This window comes from Mustela nivalis (genome assembly GCF_964662115.1).
Source record: "Mustela nivalis genome assembly, chromosome: 14".
Lineage (NCBI taxonomy): Eukaryota > Metazoa > Chordata > Mammalia > Carnivora > Mustelidae > Mustela > Mustela nivalis.
Genome location: NC_139033.1, coordinates 19,463,720 through 19,483,814, shown reverse-complemented (window position 1 = coordinate 19,483,814; position 20,095 = coordinate 19,463,720). Strand labels below are relative to the sequence as shown.

At 46.9% G+C, this 20,095-nt stretch overlaps 1 protein-coding gene across 1 annotated transcript; it reads right to left on the bottom strand.

Annotated features, from left to right (window-relative positions):
* Positions 1 to 1,939: 1,939 nt before the first annotated feature.
* On the bottom strand, positions 1,940 to 19,840 carry ZNF84 (zinc finger protein 84). The gene is made up of 4 exons (XM_082699949.1): positions 19,431 to 19,840; positions 14,505 to 14,631; positions 13,780 to 13,875; positions 1,940 to 7,814 (listed from the first exon to the last, which is right to left on the bottom strand). Exons 1-4 carry the CDS (start codon positions 19,437 to 19,439, stop codon positions 5,830 to 5,832), a joined length of 2,217 nt encoding a protein of 738 aa, XP_082556075.1. The 5' UTR covers positions 19,440 to 19,840; the 3' UTR covers positions 1,940 to 5,829.
* Positions 19,841 to 20,095: the final 255 nt, after the last annotated feature.

Sequence of the window (20,095 nt, the reverse complement as noted above, 5' to 3'; positions counted from 1 at the left end):
ACTGAACTAGATAGCGGTGTGAGAGGCACTCTACCAACGTATCCCAAAGATCTAGAGGAGCACTACTCTCTGCCACTCCCTCCCGTCCAAGCGCAGTGCTGTTTTTGATGTACTATCCTCTCTGGAAGTACATGTCAGAGGCCTCCCCCTCTTGCCTTCCCCACTACAGTGACCCTCAGCCAAAGACCAGGGATCCAGAGCAGGGGTTAATCCAACCACCAAGAATGCCAATCTGTCCAACAGTACAGAACCTTTCTTACAGGGCTGATTTCGCTACTGCCGTTAGTGAATATCCAAAACAAGGGAACCAGAGCTGAGCCCCCCAGTACAGCACTGTTCCCTGGGACTTGGTGTCAAGTTGACCATTTTGCCAAAAGGCCACCATTCTCACAATAGAAAGCATAACCCAGGTAGGGGTTTTCTTTCCTGACCACAGTACCTAGGCCAGCACCCCTATCCAAAGATGACAAAACAGGGGCGCCTGGGTAGCTCAGCTGAAGCATCCACCTTCGGCTCAGGTCATGATCTCAGGGTCCTGGGATGGAGCCCCACGTCGGGCTCTTGGCTCAGCAGGGAGCCTGCTTGTCCTTCCGCTGCTCCCCCTGCTTGTGTGCTCTCTCTCCCTTAAATAAAAATCTTTTAAAAAGCGCAGGGGGTGGGGGAGGTCACTTACAAAATGATTGAACGGGATAGAACCTCGTACACTGTCTCAGGCCAGAAGAACAACTCTGCTGCAAAGTTGGGGGGGGGGACACGCCCACCATGAAAGGCCACATCGGCTATGTTACATAGCTCACCTTCCGCAGCGTGCTGGAATGGCCTTGCGAGGGTATAGCACATGCCCAGTTCAAAAGGGGTACTCTGTAGGGTCAGCGTGTCGTCCTTCCCAACGCAGCTTGTGAGCCAGGTAAGACCTGTGGAGCTGTGTCCCCAGAGCGGAGGACATGGGTCTATGTACCACCACCATTACCAATGATTAGCTCCAGGGACTTCGTGCTTCCCATACCCACAGCTCTGGGCTCTGCAGTGTTCCAGGTCTTGATCCCCAAAGATAAGAACTTTTCACCAGGAGACAGCAAATTTTCTAGTTAATTGCCAGCTACAGGTGCCACGTGGGCATTGTGCTCCTTGTGTCCAGGAGACAGCGGGCCAGAAGTCCCTCTTTCTGTAGAGCCTCCCAAGGCATGACAAGGAAGAGGGTGCAGGGCTACTTACACAACAGGATGAGGAGGAAAGAATGGATTCTGGTGATCCGCACAGGTGCTGCTTGAATTTACCATCACCTCTGGTCAGGGCAGGCCACGGTAACCATGGCTCAGACCCCTCAGGAAGGAGGTGAGCCACCGAGCCAGCAGAGGTCCCAGAAAGGCTCCCAGGTGAGAGAGGACAGCACCAGTATGGGCCAGTTGGTCCTAATGACCTGCCTCAGGATCTCCCCAGACAGACCCAACGCTGGAAAAATGGTGCTCAGGTCCGACTTTGGTGACAGAGGTGGGCTGCCCAGCCCTCCTCAAGGAAGGACTTGCTGCCCAGTGGCAGGGAGAGTGGCCCGCAGGCTGCCTCCCATTGCCGGCTTCTGTGGAGCTGGCCCCAGCTAAAAAGAACTGCCTAACATGGGGCGCTCCCCTTCCCAGGGCAGCAGGCCTCCAGGGACAGAGCACCAGAGACCTGCCCATCTGGGCCCAACATGAGACACTCCTGAGCTGCACTAGCTTCAGAGCCCCCTACCAACATGGCAAGCATCTCTACCAACTCTGTGGCGCCTCCCCACTTCCCGACCCACTACCCTTCCTTCGCCTCACAGCAGCTGGTCCTCAACGAGCGCTTGTATTCCAAACCTCATGTCCAGATCCGCTCCCAGAGAGTCTGAGTCGTGACACAGCCCAACCTCCTGTGTGAGGAACAGCTGGGCCGTAAGAACAAACACAACCTGAGCCAGTCGAAGCTAACATCAGAATTTATTACAAGGATATTTGGAGTATCTCACAGAAGAATGCAACAATCAAGGCATGAAAAGGGCAGGAGAGGTGAACCTGGACATCAAGACCAGAAGCAGCAGCTCTTGGAGCACAAGTTTCCATGGCTTCATTCTTGTCTCTCTATAAACAGTGCTTCCCCACATGGGGGCGGGGAAGCCACCGAGAGCACCCACGCTTGTATGTCACAGCTTCAGTTGTTAAAACTATACAAAGAAGGTAGTCCCAGCTTTCCAGAAGCTTTCTAATGGAACAGACATGTGATAGTTATATTATCACAGTGAGAAGACACGTGTGCGGTTTCATAAAGTGTGGACAGGCATTAACAAGGAACACAGGCATTTCAGGGACAGAAGACTGGCGAAAAGCTTTGCAAAACCTCAAGGAACTGCAAGTAGTTTGAGGAGGTCAAAAAAGTACTGTGTAGGAGGACAGACATTCAGAAATAACAGGCTGGGTTTCTGTAGAAGTCCTCATCTACCATGAGGCCAGTATACTTTAAGTCCACAATTAGCCACATGGTATTTCAACAGAGGAGTGCATAATCAGAATTGCATCTTAAATTAACTACTAAGTGTGGGAAATGGACAAGGGTCACGGTGGGGGTGAGCGTGTCTGCACTTGGGCCAGACCAGCTTGTGGGTACAGTATTTACAGACTCAGGAGTTCGGCGAAATCGACCACCCGAGCATATTGCTGGAATAAGCGGCCAATGAGTGCCTCCAGTGGAGATTCCAAATCCCCACTGATCTGCATTCTGCTTTTTGATACAGGTATTGCTGGATAAACTGAATATTCTTTGGGTTTCCTTCTCCTTGGGCTCTACAAGGGTTGATATTGAAATCAAAATGTCCAGCACACATATCCACACAGAGGTAACTGCTTCTGATTACCAAAGCCCACAGAGAAACGCTGAACAGAAGGCCCTCCTAGGCCAGGTTCCAAAACTCAGACTTTATTTAGTAAAAGGAATGCAGTAGGAATTGTCCTCTGCAGGACTGTCTCCAGGCCAGTGGGGGAACCTGAGTGGGGATGCTCCTTCCCCCTGGTCTCCTTACACATTCAACCAACATAACCTATTGCACACCAGGAAGCTACACATAAATCCCTCTATAAAATCAGTTTTCTTCTTCGGGTGGGATCTGTGGTAGGAACCAATGAGCGGAAATGTGGGGTCATATTTTTTTTATGGTTTACCAAGGTAATTTAAAAAATAGACACTAAAAATATCTAATTTCAGAATCAAAACCCTTGTGACTTCAGAAAGAGACCCTAGTGAGTTCTGCACAACATAGCTGGACCTCCACAGAAGGCATTCTGATAAACGAGACCTCTGCTGCCAGCATCAGCCCTTCGGATGACTGGTAACTGGTACTAAGGGAAAAACCTGCTTTTGGGTATTAGATCAATGGGCTAGTGCCAAAACTCTATTATTTAGTGAGGAAAGTACTGGGTTTAACTGCTTAAGAGTAAATGGAATCATCTAGAGTTAAAGAGAGCAAAATTAGGTCACTTTTAGACAACAGACTCCAAGCTCAATCCAAGAACTAATGAATCAACCTCTGGGACTAGTAAAGAGAATCATGATGGATAGAAATTTAAAAATAGGAAAATCTACAAAATAAGACATCACTCTGTCACTACTGTCTTACAAATGAAGTTGATAAAAATCACTTTCAGGGGGGTGCCTGGGTGGCTCAGTGGGTAAAGCCTCTGTCTTCGGCTCAGGTCATGATCCCAGGGTCCTGGGATCAAGCCCCACATCAGGCTCTCTGCTCAGCAGGGAGCCTGTTTCCTCCTCTCTCTGCCTGCCTCTCTGCTTAATTGTGATCTCTGTCTGTCAAATAAACAAATAAAATCTTTAAAAAAATCACTTTCAGGTATTATGCAGAAAAGTAGGAAGTCCATACATTTGAGAATGAATACAAATTTGAGAACTTAGATACTTTTAACTTGGTACAGTGGTTTAGAGAATTACTCTTTAAGTCCCAATTTTCAACAATGATGTTAAAATTGGCAACTAAAGGAAAAAAATACTGCTAGAATCAAAAGTGCAAGACACCATACTGATAAAGCAACTTGTGTATGAGAGAAGTCTTGATTTTTTTCCAAGCCTGGTAACAAGGTCAGGGCTGGATTTCTCTGAATTTCACTATCATACAAAGAATACTGTTGACTTTGTCAAGGAATATTGTAAAGATCACTGCAAAGTTCTACCTAAGCTAAGGGGTGGGTCATGCACTGCCAAAGCGAACCCTACTGGACATGAAAGGTTCACAGCAGGAGTCTCCATTAGAGGGTACAACTGGTGACAAAAGGAGAAAAACAGATATTTCAAATGATGCAACAGTGAAAATCCTATTTCTTAATACCAATCCAGTAGTTACAGAAATTCATAGGAAGGCAAAACAGGCTTCCTTGAATACACCAAAAATATTTTTCTCACCACAAGAATCTGGATTTTACATTTTCTGAACAGTGACTCTTAAATTGGCTTCTCCAGCTAGTGTTTTTTACAAGATACTTTAAGAAACACCAGAAATGTAACAGCACACAGCATCATGATATTTCATCAGTGAAGTAACATACACGCTGTATTTAAGTACATCTACTTGATGCACGGAGGTGCCAAGATGAATAGGAACAAGACTGTGCAGAGCATGACTGCCATTTAGCCTGAGTAAGAGCTGAGTGATAGAGTTCACACACCTGCTTTCTTCTGTTCATTCATGAGTCACTATTGCTAGGTTGTGGTTCCTGCCTTTGAATACTTATTAACCAGATTTTATATAAATTCTCTCAGGTTGCAAACATATTTATATAATGTTGCCTTTCAGAACTGAAGAGAAAGGTCAGCAACAACAGACCCCTTTTATATGCCAACAAGCCATAAGGAAAAAGGATGTGGTGCTATCACTTAAGCTGCGTATTAGCAGTAAGAGGTGTATCAATTGCTCTTTTTACTGTATCAGTGAAACAGAAATACCAGCAGCACGCAGTATGTCCTGACATCAGAGGCACTACCAGGTATGGTATGTGCGTTTCATGCTCGCAATTACGTTTACACATGTGATTCCAAAATATGACACACACTGTGTAACACAGGAAAATAGGCCGTACCACTGAGAAGTGTCTTATTCATATGCTTCAATGACTTCATTTATTCACACATTTTTAAAAACTTCATTCTTCAGAGTGAACACATCAACCATTAGAATTGGGCATTTCTGATAACCCCACCTATTAAAAAATGCATGGCTTCCCTTTATAGCCTTATTTCTAGGGGCACGTTTCCAATGTCTTTAAACTGTTAGTCTGACCCACATTATGAAATCCCCCCAAATACAATATGGTTGGATTACCTGATGAAGACTGTCCCACATTTAGCATTTCCACTGAGCTTCATTCCTGAGAGTATTTTCTTAATGTACAATGACCTGTGATTCTTGATGAAAATAGGACATTACTTGCTGCATTCATGGGGTTTTTCTTCATTTACTGGACTAGGGTTTACCCCAGTGAGGATACTTCCCAACAGCAAATGAGGTGTCACCTCTGCAAGGCTTTCTGACGTTCACAGTACTTCTCATTGCTTTTCATTTCCCACTGTATGTCTGACAGGGTTTTCAAAGTCATTGCATTTCACAGGTTCATTCTACTCTCAGGGTTCTTACACGAACAGGTTAACCTGCTGAAAGCTCTCCCTACATAACCTCAGAGTTCCTACCCTAAAAGATTACCCAGACAGACGGAAAATGTGATGTGACTATTTATCTCAAAGGTTTACCCTAACTACATTTTCTGACGAACGAAGAGCTGAGAGCTCTGTCAGAGAGTAGCAGTAACCCCAGTCCTAGGATTTCTTCACTGTATGAGTCCTCTGGTGATTAATGAGCTGTGACTTTTGGGAGAAGGCTTTCGCACATTCATGGCACTGGTAGGGCTTCTCTCCTGTGTGTATTCTCTGGTGATTAACAAGCTGTGATTTCTGAGAGAAGGCTTTCCTACATTCGCTGCAGCCGTAGGGCTTCTCCCCGGTGTGTGTCCTCTGATGTGGTATTAGGTGTGATTTCCGAGAAAAGGCTTTGCCACATGCGCCGCACTCAAAGGGTTTCTCACCTGTGTGTGTTCTCTGATGATTGATGAGGCTTGACTTCTCCCTGAAGGCTTTCCCACACTCGCTGCATTTGTATGGTTTTTCTCCTGTATGAGTTCTTTGATGTCTAATTAGTTCCGATTTCTCAAAGAAAGCTTTCCTACAAAGACTGCATTCGTAGGGTTTCTCTCCTGTGTGGATTCTCTGGTGAGTATTCAGCTGTGACTTCTGGGAGAAGGCTTTTTCACAATCCCTGCACCCATACGGTTTTTCTCCCGTATGAGTTCTCTGGTGAGTTGCAAGACTTGACTTCTCACCAAAGGCTTTCCCACATTCAGTGCATTCATAGGGTTTCTCTCCTGTGTGAGTCCTCTGATGGGATATGAGATGTGACTTCTGACAAAAGGCTTTCCCACACTCGCTGCACACATAGGGCTTCTCTCCTGTATGAATTCTCTGATGATTAGTAAGGCTTAACTTTTCACTGAAAGCCTTCCCACATTCACTGCATTCATAGGGCTTTTCTCCTGTGTGAGTTCTCTGATGTCTAACAAGCTGAGATTTCCTGCTGAAGGCTTTCCCACATTTACTGCATACAAAGGGTTTCTCTCCTGTGTGTGTCATTTGATGGGATATGAGATGTGACTTCTGGGAGAAGGCTTTCCCACACTGAATGCACACATGAGGCTTCTCTCCTGTGTGAGTTCTCTGGTGGTTAATGAGACTCGACCGCTCTCTGAAGGCTTTCTGACATTCATTGCATTCGTAGGGCTTCTCTCCAGTATGAATTGTCTGATGTCTAACGAGCTCTGATTTCTCAAAGAAGGCTTTTCTGCAATCACTACATCCATAGGGTTTTGTTCCTGTGTGAGTCCTGTGATGTGTAACGAGCTGTGACTTCCTGCTGAAAGCTCTCCCACATTCTCTGCATTCAAAAGGTTTCTCTCCTGTATGAATTCTCTGATGATTAATAAGATTTGACTTCTCACTAAAGGCCCTCCCACACTCGTTGCACCCATAGGGTTTTTCACCTGTGTGTGTCCTCCAGTGTGAGATGAGATGTGACTTCCGGGAGAAGGCTTTCCCACATTCACCACATTCATATGGTTTCTCTCCTGTGTGTGTTCTCTGATGGGATGTGAGCTGCGACTTCTGGGAGAAGGCCTTCCCACACTGGCCACAATCATAAGGTTTCTCTCCTGTATGAGTTCTGTGATGCGTAATAAACTGTGACTTCTGGGGAAAGGTTTTGCCACAGTTACCACAGCCATAGGCAATCTCTCTTATATGTCTGCTCTGATGTTTAATGAGACTTGATCTCTTATTGAAGCGTTTCCTACATTCACTGCATTCATAGAGTTTCTCCCCTAAACGGTTTCTATGATATATGATAATCTGTGACTTCTTAGAGTTAATTTTATCATATTTATCATACTCATAGTATTTTAACCAATTATCAGTTTCCTCAGGTTTGGGATGGAGAAACAACTTATCAAATACACTTAAGCCACCTGCTTCCGTTTTTCCATAATCTGCTTTTGGAATAAGTACATCTAAGTGATGTTTTAAAAGTAATCCATCTACATCATCTTCACTGTTTGATTTCCTTAACGGAACAAAGTTCATGCTCAGATTGAATTTTTTCCCAAATGCATCACATTCATGATCTTGCTTCATATTTCTAAGCTTCTCTTGGTTATCCTGCTGCCATGCCATGTGACCATTTACTTGCAAAACTTGTTCTATAAAGAAAGAAAAGCCTGTGAATGCTTCCATAGTTGGGTTTTTCTTGGGTTATTAATCAACTTCAGAGAATGGGCATGAAAGTAGGGGGAGAGGCAGAAGGAGAGAATCTCAAGCAGACTTCCCACAGAGCTTGGAGCCCAAACACAGGGCTCAGTCCTATGACCCTGAGATCATGACCTGAGCCAAAACCAAAAGGCAGACACTCCATGGACTAAGCTCCCCCACTGCCTCTTCTATGGCTGTGTTTACAGAATACAAAACTAGCAACACTGTTTGAAGGCATGAACGCTTCAGAAGATTGTCTCTCAGTCCCTAGCATAGGATCTATCCAGGTAAGGGGGAAAAAGAAAAGAAAATTCTACAAAAAGGAATAAGATACAGGCAATATAGTAAGTCACCTCTGGTTTTGCCAAATATAACTTTATAAAATGGAGAGAAAATGTAAAAAATTCATCAAGAGCAAGGAGGAACCAAGAAAGGAGGGTAGAAAGACTGATCCAATATTCTGAGGATTTCCTCCACCCTGAGTGCGTGAGGCCCTAGGGACGGAAAACAGTCAGCCCCTGACCTTGTGAAGTTTACATTCTAATGGAGAAGACAGAAAACCAACAGGATTGATAGAGGAACTACCGAAGCCATTACAAGATTGAAGAATGAGAAATCATTTGTGAAACTTTTTCCTATTTTTAAATTCTCTGGAATTTTGAAAAACTTTCTAAGCACGTTTTCAGTATTATTACCGAGACAGCCATTTCCTGGAACGCATTGTCCTTCATTTAATCTGTTCAGGCACAAAACTTTAAGACCTATGTGTTCTTTCACTGAAAATACCCTAAGATAGGGGATGAGGGAAAAAGAGGTGTGGTGGTTAAAATCAGAGTCTAGTATAGAAATATTAGTTTTGAGATGGAGGTTAAGAGTCCGAATAAAGTGGTCATAGGAAATGTGAGAGCAGAAAATGAAGTCTTTGTAAATTAAACTTACAACTTTGCATTACTTTAAATATTACATTGTTAGACTAAGTACACATCTGGAAATTTTTACTTTTTTCTCACTAGAAAAATGGGACTGCTTTATGGTTGGTCATTTGTGGTATATCCCAAATACCCCAACTCTCTCCACTTTTCTCAGTGAAATATCCTTCCACCTGGTTTCCCTGCTTCCCATTACATTTTCAACAATGTACTCAGGTCAGTACATTGTTAAAAGTCAGGTCAGACTTTTAAAAATGTAATCTGAGCATGGGTGGTTGAGTTGGCTAAGTGCCCAATTCTTGTTTACAGCTCAAGTCATGATCTCAGGGTTGTGGGACCGGGGGGCTCTGTGCTCAGTAAGGTTCTGGTTGTCTCCCTCCCCAACTCCCTCTGCCCTTCCCTCCATTTGCACGCATGCTCTCTTAAATAAACAAATCTTTAAAACAACAACATGTAAATCAGGGCACCTGGGTGGCTCAGTTGGTTAAGCGTCATCAACTCAGGTCATGATCCCAGGTTCCTGTGCATCAGGCTCCCCATTCAGTGGAGAGTCTGCTTCTCTCTCTCCCTGTACCTGTCCCCTTGCTTGTGTGCACGTGCGCATGCTCTCTCTCTCAAATAAATAAAATCTTTTTAGAAAATGTAAAATTTTTATTTATTTATTTTTTAAATTACTTTTTTAAATTTAAAATTACTTCAATCAGGGGTGCCTGGGTGGCTCAGTGGGTTAAAGCCTCTGCCTTCAGCTCAGGTCATGGTCCCGGGGTCCTGGGATCGAGCCCCGCATCAGGCTCTCTGCTCAGCGGGGAGCCTGCTTCCTCCTCTCTCTCTGCCTGCCTCTCTGCCTACCTGTGATCTCTGTCAAATAAATAAATAAAATCTTAAAAAAAAAATTACTTCAATCAATCTAACCACCTTCCTACTGCTTACAAGTCAATGTATGACCTAGGTCTCACACACAGCACACTATCTCCCTGGTACACAGACCCCCAGACATAAAGGCTTCCTTTTTGTTATCCTGAAGTCACCAAGTCCCTTCCTGACCTAATACATTCATATTTGTCATTCCTTCAGGGAACACTTTCCCCCAATTCACACAGCTCACTCATTTTGGTCTTTGTGTCTAGAACTGGCCTTTCCACGTGACTGTGTTGTGCACTGAACATTTGTGCAGCCCCCTTACCATCCCCCACCCCCCAACCTCTATGTTGAAGCCCTAACCAACAGTGTAGCTGTATTTGGAAATGGGATCTCAAAGGAATTAAGGCTAAATGAGAACAAGGGGCGGGGCCCTGATCCAAAAGGATGTATCCTTATCAGAAATACCAGAGCAGACCTCACCCCCACCCCTTGCACAAATGAAGAAGCAAGGCCACAGGAGGCCAAAGCCACAAGGCCACAAGGCAGCTCTGCGCAAGCCAGCCCAACCACATTCATCAGAACCCAATCACACAGGCGCCTTGACCCTGACCTCCAGAATTGTGCCAACAGCCTTCTGCTATTTATCTGCCTGTGGCATTTTGTTACGGCAGCCTAAAGAGAGCAACAAATCCTCTAAGCTATTATCATCTACCTAATCTACATCTATGATCGAACTTTCAGGGTCTGGGCTTTATCCTGGTTATTCCAGCTTGATTTCCTTTGTCCTCCTAGGAGAAAATAAGCCCCGCACGGGCAGGGAACTGATCTCCAATGCTCCCCAAGGAACCGCACCACCCAGCACAATACCCGAAGAGTGAGAGACATCACTCTCTCTTCGACGTTCTATGGTACATGGCTATTGCAGGGTAGCCCTTGGCTGCCATCTGGAGCCTGGGTTCTGGAATGCGCCCACCACTCCCAGCTGATACAGCAGGGGCTCCCTGTACTCAGCACCTGCTGTACTGGGAGTCCGCAATGCTGCTGTGTGCCAGGCAGAGGACCCCGGGCGCTGGGTCCTTAGTGCGCTTCCCTGTGCAGAAACTCTACACACATTACTGCACTTTCATTGTTGGGGTGACCCTCAATGAGGAAGCAGCACAGGACACCTGCCCCCGGATCCCTCCAGCCTCTGTTTGTGCCCTTTCACTGACGAGGAAACTGTCATTATGTTGCTGTTAAGAAGTCCTCGCCAGGATGCGGAGAAAGGGGAACCCTCCTACACTGTTGGTAGGAATGCAAGCTGGTGCAGCCACTCTGGAAAACAACATGGAGGTTCCTCAAAATGTTGAAAATAGAACTGCCCTATGACCCAGCAATTGCACTACTGGGTATTTACCCTAAAGATACAAACGTAGTGATCCGAAGGGGCACGTGCACCCGAATGTTTATAGCAGCAATGTCCACAACAGCCAAACTATGGAAAGAACCTAGATGTCCATCAACAGATGAATGGATAATGAAGATGTGGTCTGTATATACAATGGAATACTATGCAGCCATCAAAAAGAAATGAAATCTTGCCATTTGTGACAACGTGGATGGAACTAGAGCCTATCATGCTTAGCGAAATAAGTCAAGCGGAGAAAGACAACTATCATATGATCTCCCTGATATGAGGAAGTGGAGACACAATGTGGGGGCTTAAGGGGGTAGGAGAAGAATCAATGAAACAAGATGGGATTGGGAGGGAGACAAACCATAAATGACTCTTAACCTCACAAAACAAACTGAGGGTTGCTGGGGGGGGGGGCGCCTGGGAGAAGGGGGGTGGGGTTAGGGACATTGGGGAGGGTATGTGCTTTGGTGAGTGCTGTGAAGTGTGTAAACCTGGCGATTCAGAGACCTGTACCCCTGGGGATAAAAGTATGTTTATAAAAAATTAAAAATTTAAAAAAAAAAAAAGAAGAAGAAGAAGTCCTTGCCACATGGACAATATCCTGAGGCCTCCTCGCAGCTCTCTGAACGTGGCAGTGGTCTTGAGGACCCCGATACACAGGCCTTGTATAGTTAACTTAGACTACAAGTGCAATGCACTGAAATGAAGCATAAATGGTCAACGTTTAAACGCTGAATTAGAAACAAAAAACTAGGGAAGCTCGGGTGGCTGTTGGTTAGGCAGCTGCCTTCGGCTCAGGTCATGATCCCAGCGTCCTGGGATCGAGTCCCACATCGGGCTCCTTGCTCAGCAGGGAGCCTGCTTCTCCCTCTGCCTCTGCCCGCTACTCTGTCTGCCTGTGCTCGCTCGCTCTCTGACAAATAAATAAATAAAATCTTTACAAATAATAATAAAATAAATGTAAATATCTTAACTTCTTAACTAATTTCTATGCTCCCCTAAGGTGTTCTCTAGGTCTTTTATTTCCAATCATCTTTAGTCGTCATTCAAATGGAGGCTATCAATGAATGAGGGGCGCATAAGAATCACAAGAGTTTCCTCAAACTACCACCTCCAGCTCTAGACTACTCCATTTTAAAACTACACTTACACCACTGTACTGCACCAATTTTACCAGTAATGGATCCATAACATTTACTGTTGGAAAAAAATGCCCAGGTAATCCAATGCACACCTGGCTAAAAGCACCTGAATTAAAACAATGGGCTTATTGCATAAATATTGTCTGACAAGTAAGTGGATATAAACTGTAAGCCTTGTATGCACGCACACAGCCCCGGCACCACCCAGCTCAAGAACATCACATGCACTGTGATCAGGTCTGGGATGCGACTTCCGAAAAAAAAAGAGAGAAATTTAGCTGGAACAGTCAAGGAACATTCTGTGAGTATGAATGCAGCAGAAACAGAGCTAATGCAGAAAGGACTAAGATAAAGCACAACCAAACATTCAGATGCAGAGAAGAAATATTACACCTGAAAACAGAGAAACGTTTGAATGGAGCTGGCCGTGAACTGGGGGAAGGGGTAACCAGCTGACAGCCTGCACAGACTCAGACCGCAGAGATCCTGGAGGAAGAGGCCACAGGTTGTAGCAGAAGCTCCTGCCGCCTCAGCTACATTCAAAGGGACCAGCACCTCGGGCAGACTGTGGGGCCTACCCCAGGGACCCACATCCCTCTGACCCCCTCTGCTGGGTCTATATGCAGGGATTCTGGACGTTCTGGGGAGTTAACACCCCCAAGGCCATGCTCAAGCCCGGAGAGGTGGGAGTCAGAGGGTGACCAGCTTCCTGGCCCCATGGGGCTCCCAACAACCACCATGGGTCACACCCCTTCCACCACACACACTGCCATTCCTTCTCCTCCATCTCACTGCTCTTTCTCCCATCACGGTAAACTCACGGCACTCAGACACGTAATCTCAGGGTCTACTTTCGAGGGAGCCTGAAACAACGTCACTTAGCAGATGAGTAGGGCCGGAAAACGGATCAGAGACAGCTGGCTGATTTAGGAACTGAAATTCATGGTATCATTTGAGAACACTTATAAAAGGTAAGACTCTAGACCCATCAAGCAATTTGGAAAATCCAGGAATGAGACATCATGTGCCTAGTTTCAAGTGTCACTTGAGAAGTTAAAAAGATAGTTTCCAAAGGCAAGAGTCTGAAATAAGAACGTGAAGAGAGAACATTTGAGGTGCTCCATGGTGTCTAATCTATAGGAGAAGTAGAGCAGAGCCCAGTATCACAAAAGGAGGAAAGGGACCGCTGTTCGGGAGGGATGACGAGGACGTCCTTGCTCCCCAGGGACTTCTCTGGGCATCGGATGCCTGAGTGAGAGCAGAGGAAACCTCCTGAAGGTACGAGCAGGTGAACAGAGGACAGAAGGACACTAAATATGTCAGAAAACCAAACAAGAAGTCGACATCCCAGACCTGACAGCCGGAATATTTCACGGCTTGGACAAGCCGAGAATATTCTGCTTTACGTGACACGCAGAGCAGCCACATCTAAGCGTGACTTACGTGAGTGGCTCAGGTCAGCCATCCTGAATCAGCATGAAAGCTGCAGGGGTCGGGAAGAGCCCTCTCCAGGGCACACGTCACCCACGCCCACGGACAGCGGAGACGGAGTCTCTGCAGCCCGCACCTGTCTGCTTCTCACACCCACCTGGGCCGCCTGTACTCGGGGCCTCCCCGTCTCCGGTCCACGGCTCTTCCCCTTGCTCCAACTTGAAGATGACCTCAGGTTTCACGACTTCGTACCCTGTTTGGGGAAAACACAAAAGCTGTGGCCCCCACTGCTTGGGCTTTAGGGCCTCTGAAGAACGAGCAAGGTCTGGCATCAGGGGACACAGTGAAGCTACCCACTGGTCTATCAACAGAGTAAGGAGTTCTCAAAGGCAAGTCTTCACTGGTGGATACTAGGGTCTAAGACTCTCTGACTTCTATAATCCAAACCCAAAACCATTACTCACTTCAGAGGCTCTGGGCCAGTCTGCCTGGGTGCAAATCCAGACACTTGCACTTCCCAGCTTCCAGTCCTTGGGAAAGTTACTTAAAAGGATAATCATCGTACCAGCCACACAAAACTGCTCTGTAAATAAGGCCACATGTGAACTGTATGCGAAATACCTTACGTTCCTCGCATTGGTGCCGACTACTAATGGTAACGCCACCACCGTCCTGATCAGTTTCAGAGCTGCACTAGGAAAGTAAGTCTTCGTTATCCCAAGGTGAGGTACAGATGCCTTCCCTAGTGTCACAGCGCAGGGAACTTTCAATCTCCTAAACTCAGGTCCCAAACCACTAAAGATTTCAGAAGCTGCAGAGCTCTTGCCAACTCAGAAAGTGAGGTGCTGGGCCCGCAAGCAGGTCGTCGGGGAGCTGCCTTACCCAGGGACACAAGGCTGCTGTAGTTCTCCAACATGACATCCCTGTACAGGTCCTTCTGACTGGGATCCAGGAGCTGCCATTCCTTCTGGGTGAAGTCCACAGATAAATCTTCAAACGAGAACGCCTCCTGTAAGAGCACAACCCCGGTGAGCCTGCAGCAAGGGCCGCTGCGTGACGAGCACACGCAATTCCATCACAGCAAGCCACGGAGAGGGACGACCATGACTCCTTCGCATCACGTCTCTGGGAGAAAAATGCCACGATGCACCCTTCCATCCCTCTGTTCACAGGATACCTGACAACTAGAGCTCGCAACTTTGCATCTTCTGAACCACCAACAAAACGTGTACCGTACCGTAGCTGGGGCACCGGAGAAGCGGCACCAAAAGAAAGAGTAAAACAGCTTAAAAATCTGCACAGCCTTGCAGAGGGCTGCAAACCTACACACCTGCTCCAACAACAGGCCATCGTAATAGCAGAGGCAGAAATGAACAGAGGGCACAACATGGGTCAGAGCAAGAGCATCAGTCTGAGCATCAACTGAGGCTCTTTCCAAGAGGCAAAGCTTGAGATGAGTTTTAGGAAATTAGCAGTACTTCCCACAAAACAGGGAGGCGGGGCACCTGAGTAGCTCAGTCAGTTAAGGGTCTACTATCAGCTCAGGTCATGATCCCCAGGATCGAGCCCCACATCCAACTCCCTGATCAGCGAGGAGCCTGCTTCTCCCACTCCCTCTGCCCCTCCCCGCTGCTCATGCTCCCGCTCTTTCTCAAATTAAAAAAATCTTAAAAAAAAAAAATGGGGATGCAAAGACACACTGGGAGCCAACAGCTCCAATGAGACCCCAAAACTGCTGGAATTCGGGAGGCACAAGTGGTTCAGTTAGACAGCATCAGAGGGTGTGAGGTAGGGATTCCAGTAAAGGCCATGTGGGAAGTGGGGCTCACTGGAGTTAACCAACCTAGACACTTTTCCTTTCTTTTTTTATTTTTTTTTAATTATTTATTTATTTATTTATTTGAGATTATTTATTTATTTATTTGACAGAGAGATCACAAGCAGGAATATGGAAGCAAGAACACAACACTAAACATTCTGATACAAGCATAACCTTGATAACAAAACTCAGTAAGAATATTACAAGAAAGGAAAAGCAAAGGCCAAATTACAGATGAACATTGTTGTGAAAATCCTGACTGACACGTTACCACACTATGCAGAACAATATATACGGAAGAAAATACATCAAGACTGAGCTGGTTTATTCAGAAATTAAAGGTTGGTTTAAACATTAAAGATAAAAAAAATAAAGATATTCACTACACTAACAAGTTAAGAGGAGATATGTGTGGGCACCTGGGTGGCTCAGTGGGTTAAGCCGCTGCCTTTGGCTCAGGTCATGATCTCAGGGTCCTGGGATCGAGTCCCGCATCGGGCTCTCTGCTCAGCAGGGAGCCTGCTACCCTCTCTCTCTCTCTCTGCCTGCCTCTCCGACTACTTGTGATTTCTCTCTGTCAAATAAATAAATAAAATCTTAAAAAAAAAAAAAGAAGAGATATGTGATCACCTTGAAAGACGCAGATAATTTACTAATTAAAAGAACATACAAAGAAACAATAGGAAAAGTTGAACTAAGTTGTTAAAAAAGCTTATTAAATTTTCAAAAGGAAGGGGCACCTGGGTGGCTCAGTGGGTTAAGCGTCTGCCTTCGGCTCAGGTCGTGATCTCAGGGTCCTGGCATCCAACCCCACATCAGGCTTTCTGCTCAGCAGGGAGCCTGCTTCCCGCTCCCCAACACCCCCTGCCTGCCTCTCTGCCTACTTATGATCTCTCTGTCAAATAAATAAAATTAAAAAAAAAAAAGTGGAGGAAAAAGAGGTCAATGCAGGGTATCATTGAGTAGCCCCTATGGAAATAATCCATCAAGGCAACAACCACAGACAATGCTAGCAGACAGGAGCTGCTTCCTGAAAGTATGTACCAAAACCTCTGAAACACTCTTGCCAAAAAAGCGACACCTAAATCTGATCAAGCCTCCAGATCAGATCTGTGCTAATTCATGGCTTCTGAGCACTTGAAATGTGGCTAGTGTGAACTTGGGGCTGAATCTAATCATTTTATTTTATTTGTATTCTATTTATTTTATTCATTTTAGTTCTTTAGATTCTATTTATTTGTTCAGAGAGAGAGAGAAAGCACAGCAGGGGGAGCAGCAGAGGGAGAGGCAGGAACCCTGCCAAGCAAGGAGGCTGATGCGGGGACCGATCTGAGGGTCGATCCCAGGACCCTCAGATCATGACCAGAGCTGGAGGCAGACACTTCACCTACTGACCCACCCAGGCGCCCCTAGATTTAATCCTTTTAAATTGAATCAGCTGATGTGGCCAGTGGCTTCTGTACTGGACAGCACAGCTCTACAGAACACACCAGCAACACTAGCAAAACCCGGACAGTGGGAAATCCACAGAATAGACCACCTGACCTCTTCCGCCAAAAATGTGGTGAGGAGGGATGCCTGGGTTAGTCAGTGAAGCATCTGCCTTCAGCTCAGGGCATGATCCTGGAGTCCTGGGATTGAGTCCCACGTCGGGCTCTTTGCTAAGGGGCGAGTCTGCTTCTCCCTCTCCCTCTGCCCCTCTTCCCGGCTCACGCACTCATGCTCTCTCTCAAATAAATAACATCTTAAAAAAAAGAAATGGGGGCACCTGGGTGGCTCAGTGGGTTAAAGCCTCTGCCTTCAGCTGGGGTCATGGTCTCAGGGTCCTGGAATCGAGCCCCGCATCAGGCTTTCTGCTAGGCAGGGAGCCTGCTTCCTCCTCCCTCTCTGCCTGCCTCTCTGCCTACTTGTGATCTCTGTCTGTCAAGTAAATTAAAAAAAAAAAAATCGGGCTAGGAAAAAAGACCCAATAGGTTAAGAGGGTCTTAAGAGAGCAGATCAACCAATTACACTGTATGAACTTTATCCAGATTCTGATCCAAACAAACTTCAAACAATTTGCGGTTTTATAAGACAACTGGAATTTTGAACACTGACTCCGGTGATACTAGGAAGCTGCCCTCACTGGACAGTGGGCTGCACTTTCAATTAACCTCATGAACAAAATATGAAGTGAAAGAAACAAAACACAAATTACTATACAGCAGACGACACCAAACTGCAGTGTTAAAGGAACACTAGAAAGAGAAGGACAGAAATGGTTACAACAGAAGTCAGCGTCCCAGTTCTATGTGAGGAGGAAGGGGTTGTGATTGGCACGGAAAGGGCCTCATCTGGGCTGGGAGTGTTCTACTTCTTCTTCTTCTTCTTTTTTTTAAATTTTATTTATTTATTTGTCAGAAGAGAGTTAGGGAGAGAGCACACACAAGCAGGCAAGGTGGCAGGCAGAGGCAGCAAGAGAAGCAAGCTCCCCACCGAGCAAGGAGCCCGATGTGGGACTCGATCTCAGGACCCTGGGATCGTGACCGGAGCCGAAGGCAGCAGCTTAACCAACTAAGCCACCCAGGCGCCCTGGAATGTTCTACTTCTTGACCTGAATGATGGCTTCATGCATATGCACTTGGTAATAACTCATTAAACTGTACTTTTACATTTTAGGTACTTTTCCATATGTGAATTCTGCTTCACAATTAAAGAGGTACTTAAATACACAATTATGATTACTAAGTGCTTTGGTATTTTCCCCTTGGGTCACATTCTGTGGAAAAGTAGGAAAAATGACCGTAATACCCATGGACTTACCACATTTCTCTGAGGACATTACCCAAACTATATCATTTATTCAAAGATTTCATCAAAGCATGACCAAGAAATATTTACTTTCTATGAAGAACTAATTTACTTTTACCTTTGGATAACCTAACCCACAGAAATATTCTTATTTCTTTATTACAAACACTAAAAATTAGAAAACCAAGTTTGCAGCTCAAATTCATTAATTATGTAGGACACTATGGTTTATAAAAATTCAGGGGGCGCCTGTGTGGCTCAGTCCATGACGCATCTGACCCTTGATTCTGGCTCAGGTCACGATCTCAGGGATGTGATATCGAGCCTGTTGGGCTCTGCACTGGGTGCAGAATCTGTTTAAGATTTCCTCCTCTCCTGTGTAAACCCGGCGATTGACAGACCTGTACCCCTGGGGCTAATAATACATTATATGTTAATAAAAAATAAGAAATTGTTAAAAAAAAAAAAAAAAAAAGAGAGAGAGAGAGAAAGGTTTCCTCTTCTACCTGTCCTTCCTCCGCCTCCTCTCTCCCTAACAAAACAATAAATTCAAATCATAAGACCTTCTCAAGGTCCTATGATTAATAAAGTTGGCCCTTGAAAGGGCGCCTGCGTGGTTCAGTCAGATAAGCCTCTGCCTTCCGCTCAGGTCATGGTCCCAGGGTCCTGGGATCGAGCCCCGCACTGGGCTCCCTGTCCGCGGGAAGCCTGCTTCTCCCTCTGCCTCTGCAGCTCCCCCTGCTCGTTCTCTCTCAAATAAATAAATAAAATCTAAAAAAAAAAAAAAAAAAAAAGTTGGTCTTTGAACACCCCCGGCGTGCGCTGGGCAGGTCCAGTCACGTGTGCGGGTCCTAGCACTATAAACGTGTTTTTTCTTCCCGTTGATTTTAATAACATTTTCTTTTCTTTTCTCCGACTTTATCATAAAACACAGTAAATAACACACGTACCAAACAGGAATTAATCACCCGTTCCCGGGAAGGTCGACCGCGGGCTGTGAGCGAAGGTTCGGGAGTCCACAGTCCCACGTGGCTTCCGCCGTGCGGGAAGCCTGCGGCCCTGACCCCAGCCCGGCTCTAGGTCGGGCCCAGCGCAGGTCTCCCACGCTGAGCTCTTGTCCCGTGACCTCCCGACCGCTTCCACCGCTTTCCCCAGAAGGCAGAGCCCCGTCGGGTCCCCGGAAACCAGCGCAGCCTCACCTGCAGCATGGTCGAGTCCGGCCGGAGAGGAGCTCTGAGCCCGCCGCGCCCTCAGCCTCCTCGGCTCTGGCCCGGGCTCCGCCAGGCCGCGGTGCGCCTCTCACGCCGGGAGCGCGGTCCTGGCGGCCGCAGCGCCTCGCTCAGGCCGTTCCGCGGGGGACCGGGTCTGCGGGCCGCGGAGCGACGCACCCGAGGCTGGATTCAGGCCGCGCCTCGACCTCCTCCCCGCTTGCTGGGAACCAGGCGCGCAGGGTCCTCCGCGGTGGAGCGACGGACGCGGGGCTGCCCAGGGCGAGCACAGGACCCGGTGCGGAAGGACGGACCCCGGGGCCGCCAGATCCAGAACTGCCGGGTCGAGGCCGTCCGCTGACCGCGCGGCTCGCTCGGACGCCGGGCACCGGCCGCGCTCGCTGTAACGGAGCACAGCACAGGTCAGACGGACGGGAATTTGGAGAGCTTCAGTGGTCTGACCTAAAACAGACGTGAGGGGCGCCGGGGCGGCTCAGCGGGTGAAGCCGCTGCCTTCGGCTCGGGTCGTGATCCCGGGTTCCTGGGGTCGAGCCCCGCATCGGGCTCTCTGCTCCGTGGGAGCCCGCTTCCCCCTCCCCGTCTGTCTGTCTGTCTCTCTGCTGCTTGTGATCTCTCCCTGTCAAATAAATGAATAA

What these genes read in the sequence shown, in the direction of transcription:
- ZNF84 (XM_082699949.1), bottom strand. An exon ending in CAGCAGCCTTGTGTCCCTGG is followed by an intron (nt 13,876 to 14,504) that starts GTAAGGCAGCTC and finishes TTCCCCAAACAG; the next exon opens with GGTACGAAGTCGTGAAACCT. An exon ending in CCCGAGTACAGGCGGCCCAG is followed by an intron (nt 7,815 to 13,779) that starts GTGGGTGTGAGA and finishes CTTTCTTTATAG; the next exon opens with AACAAGTTTTGCAAGTAAAT.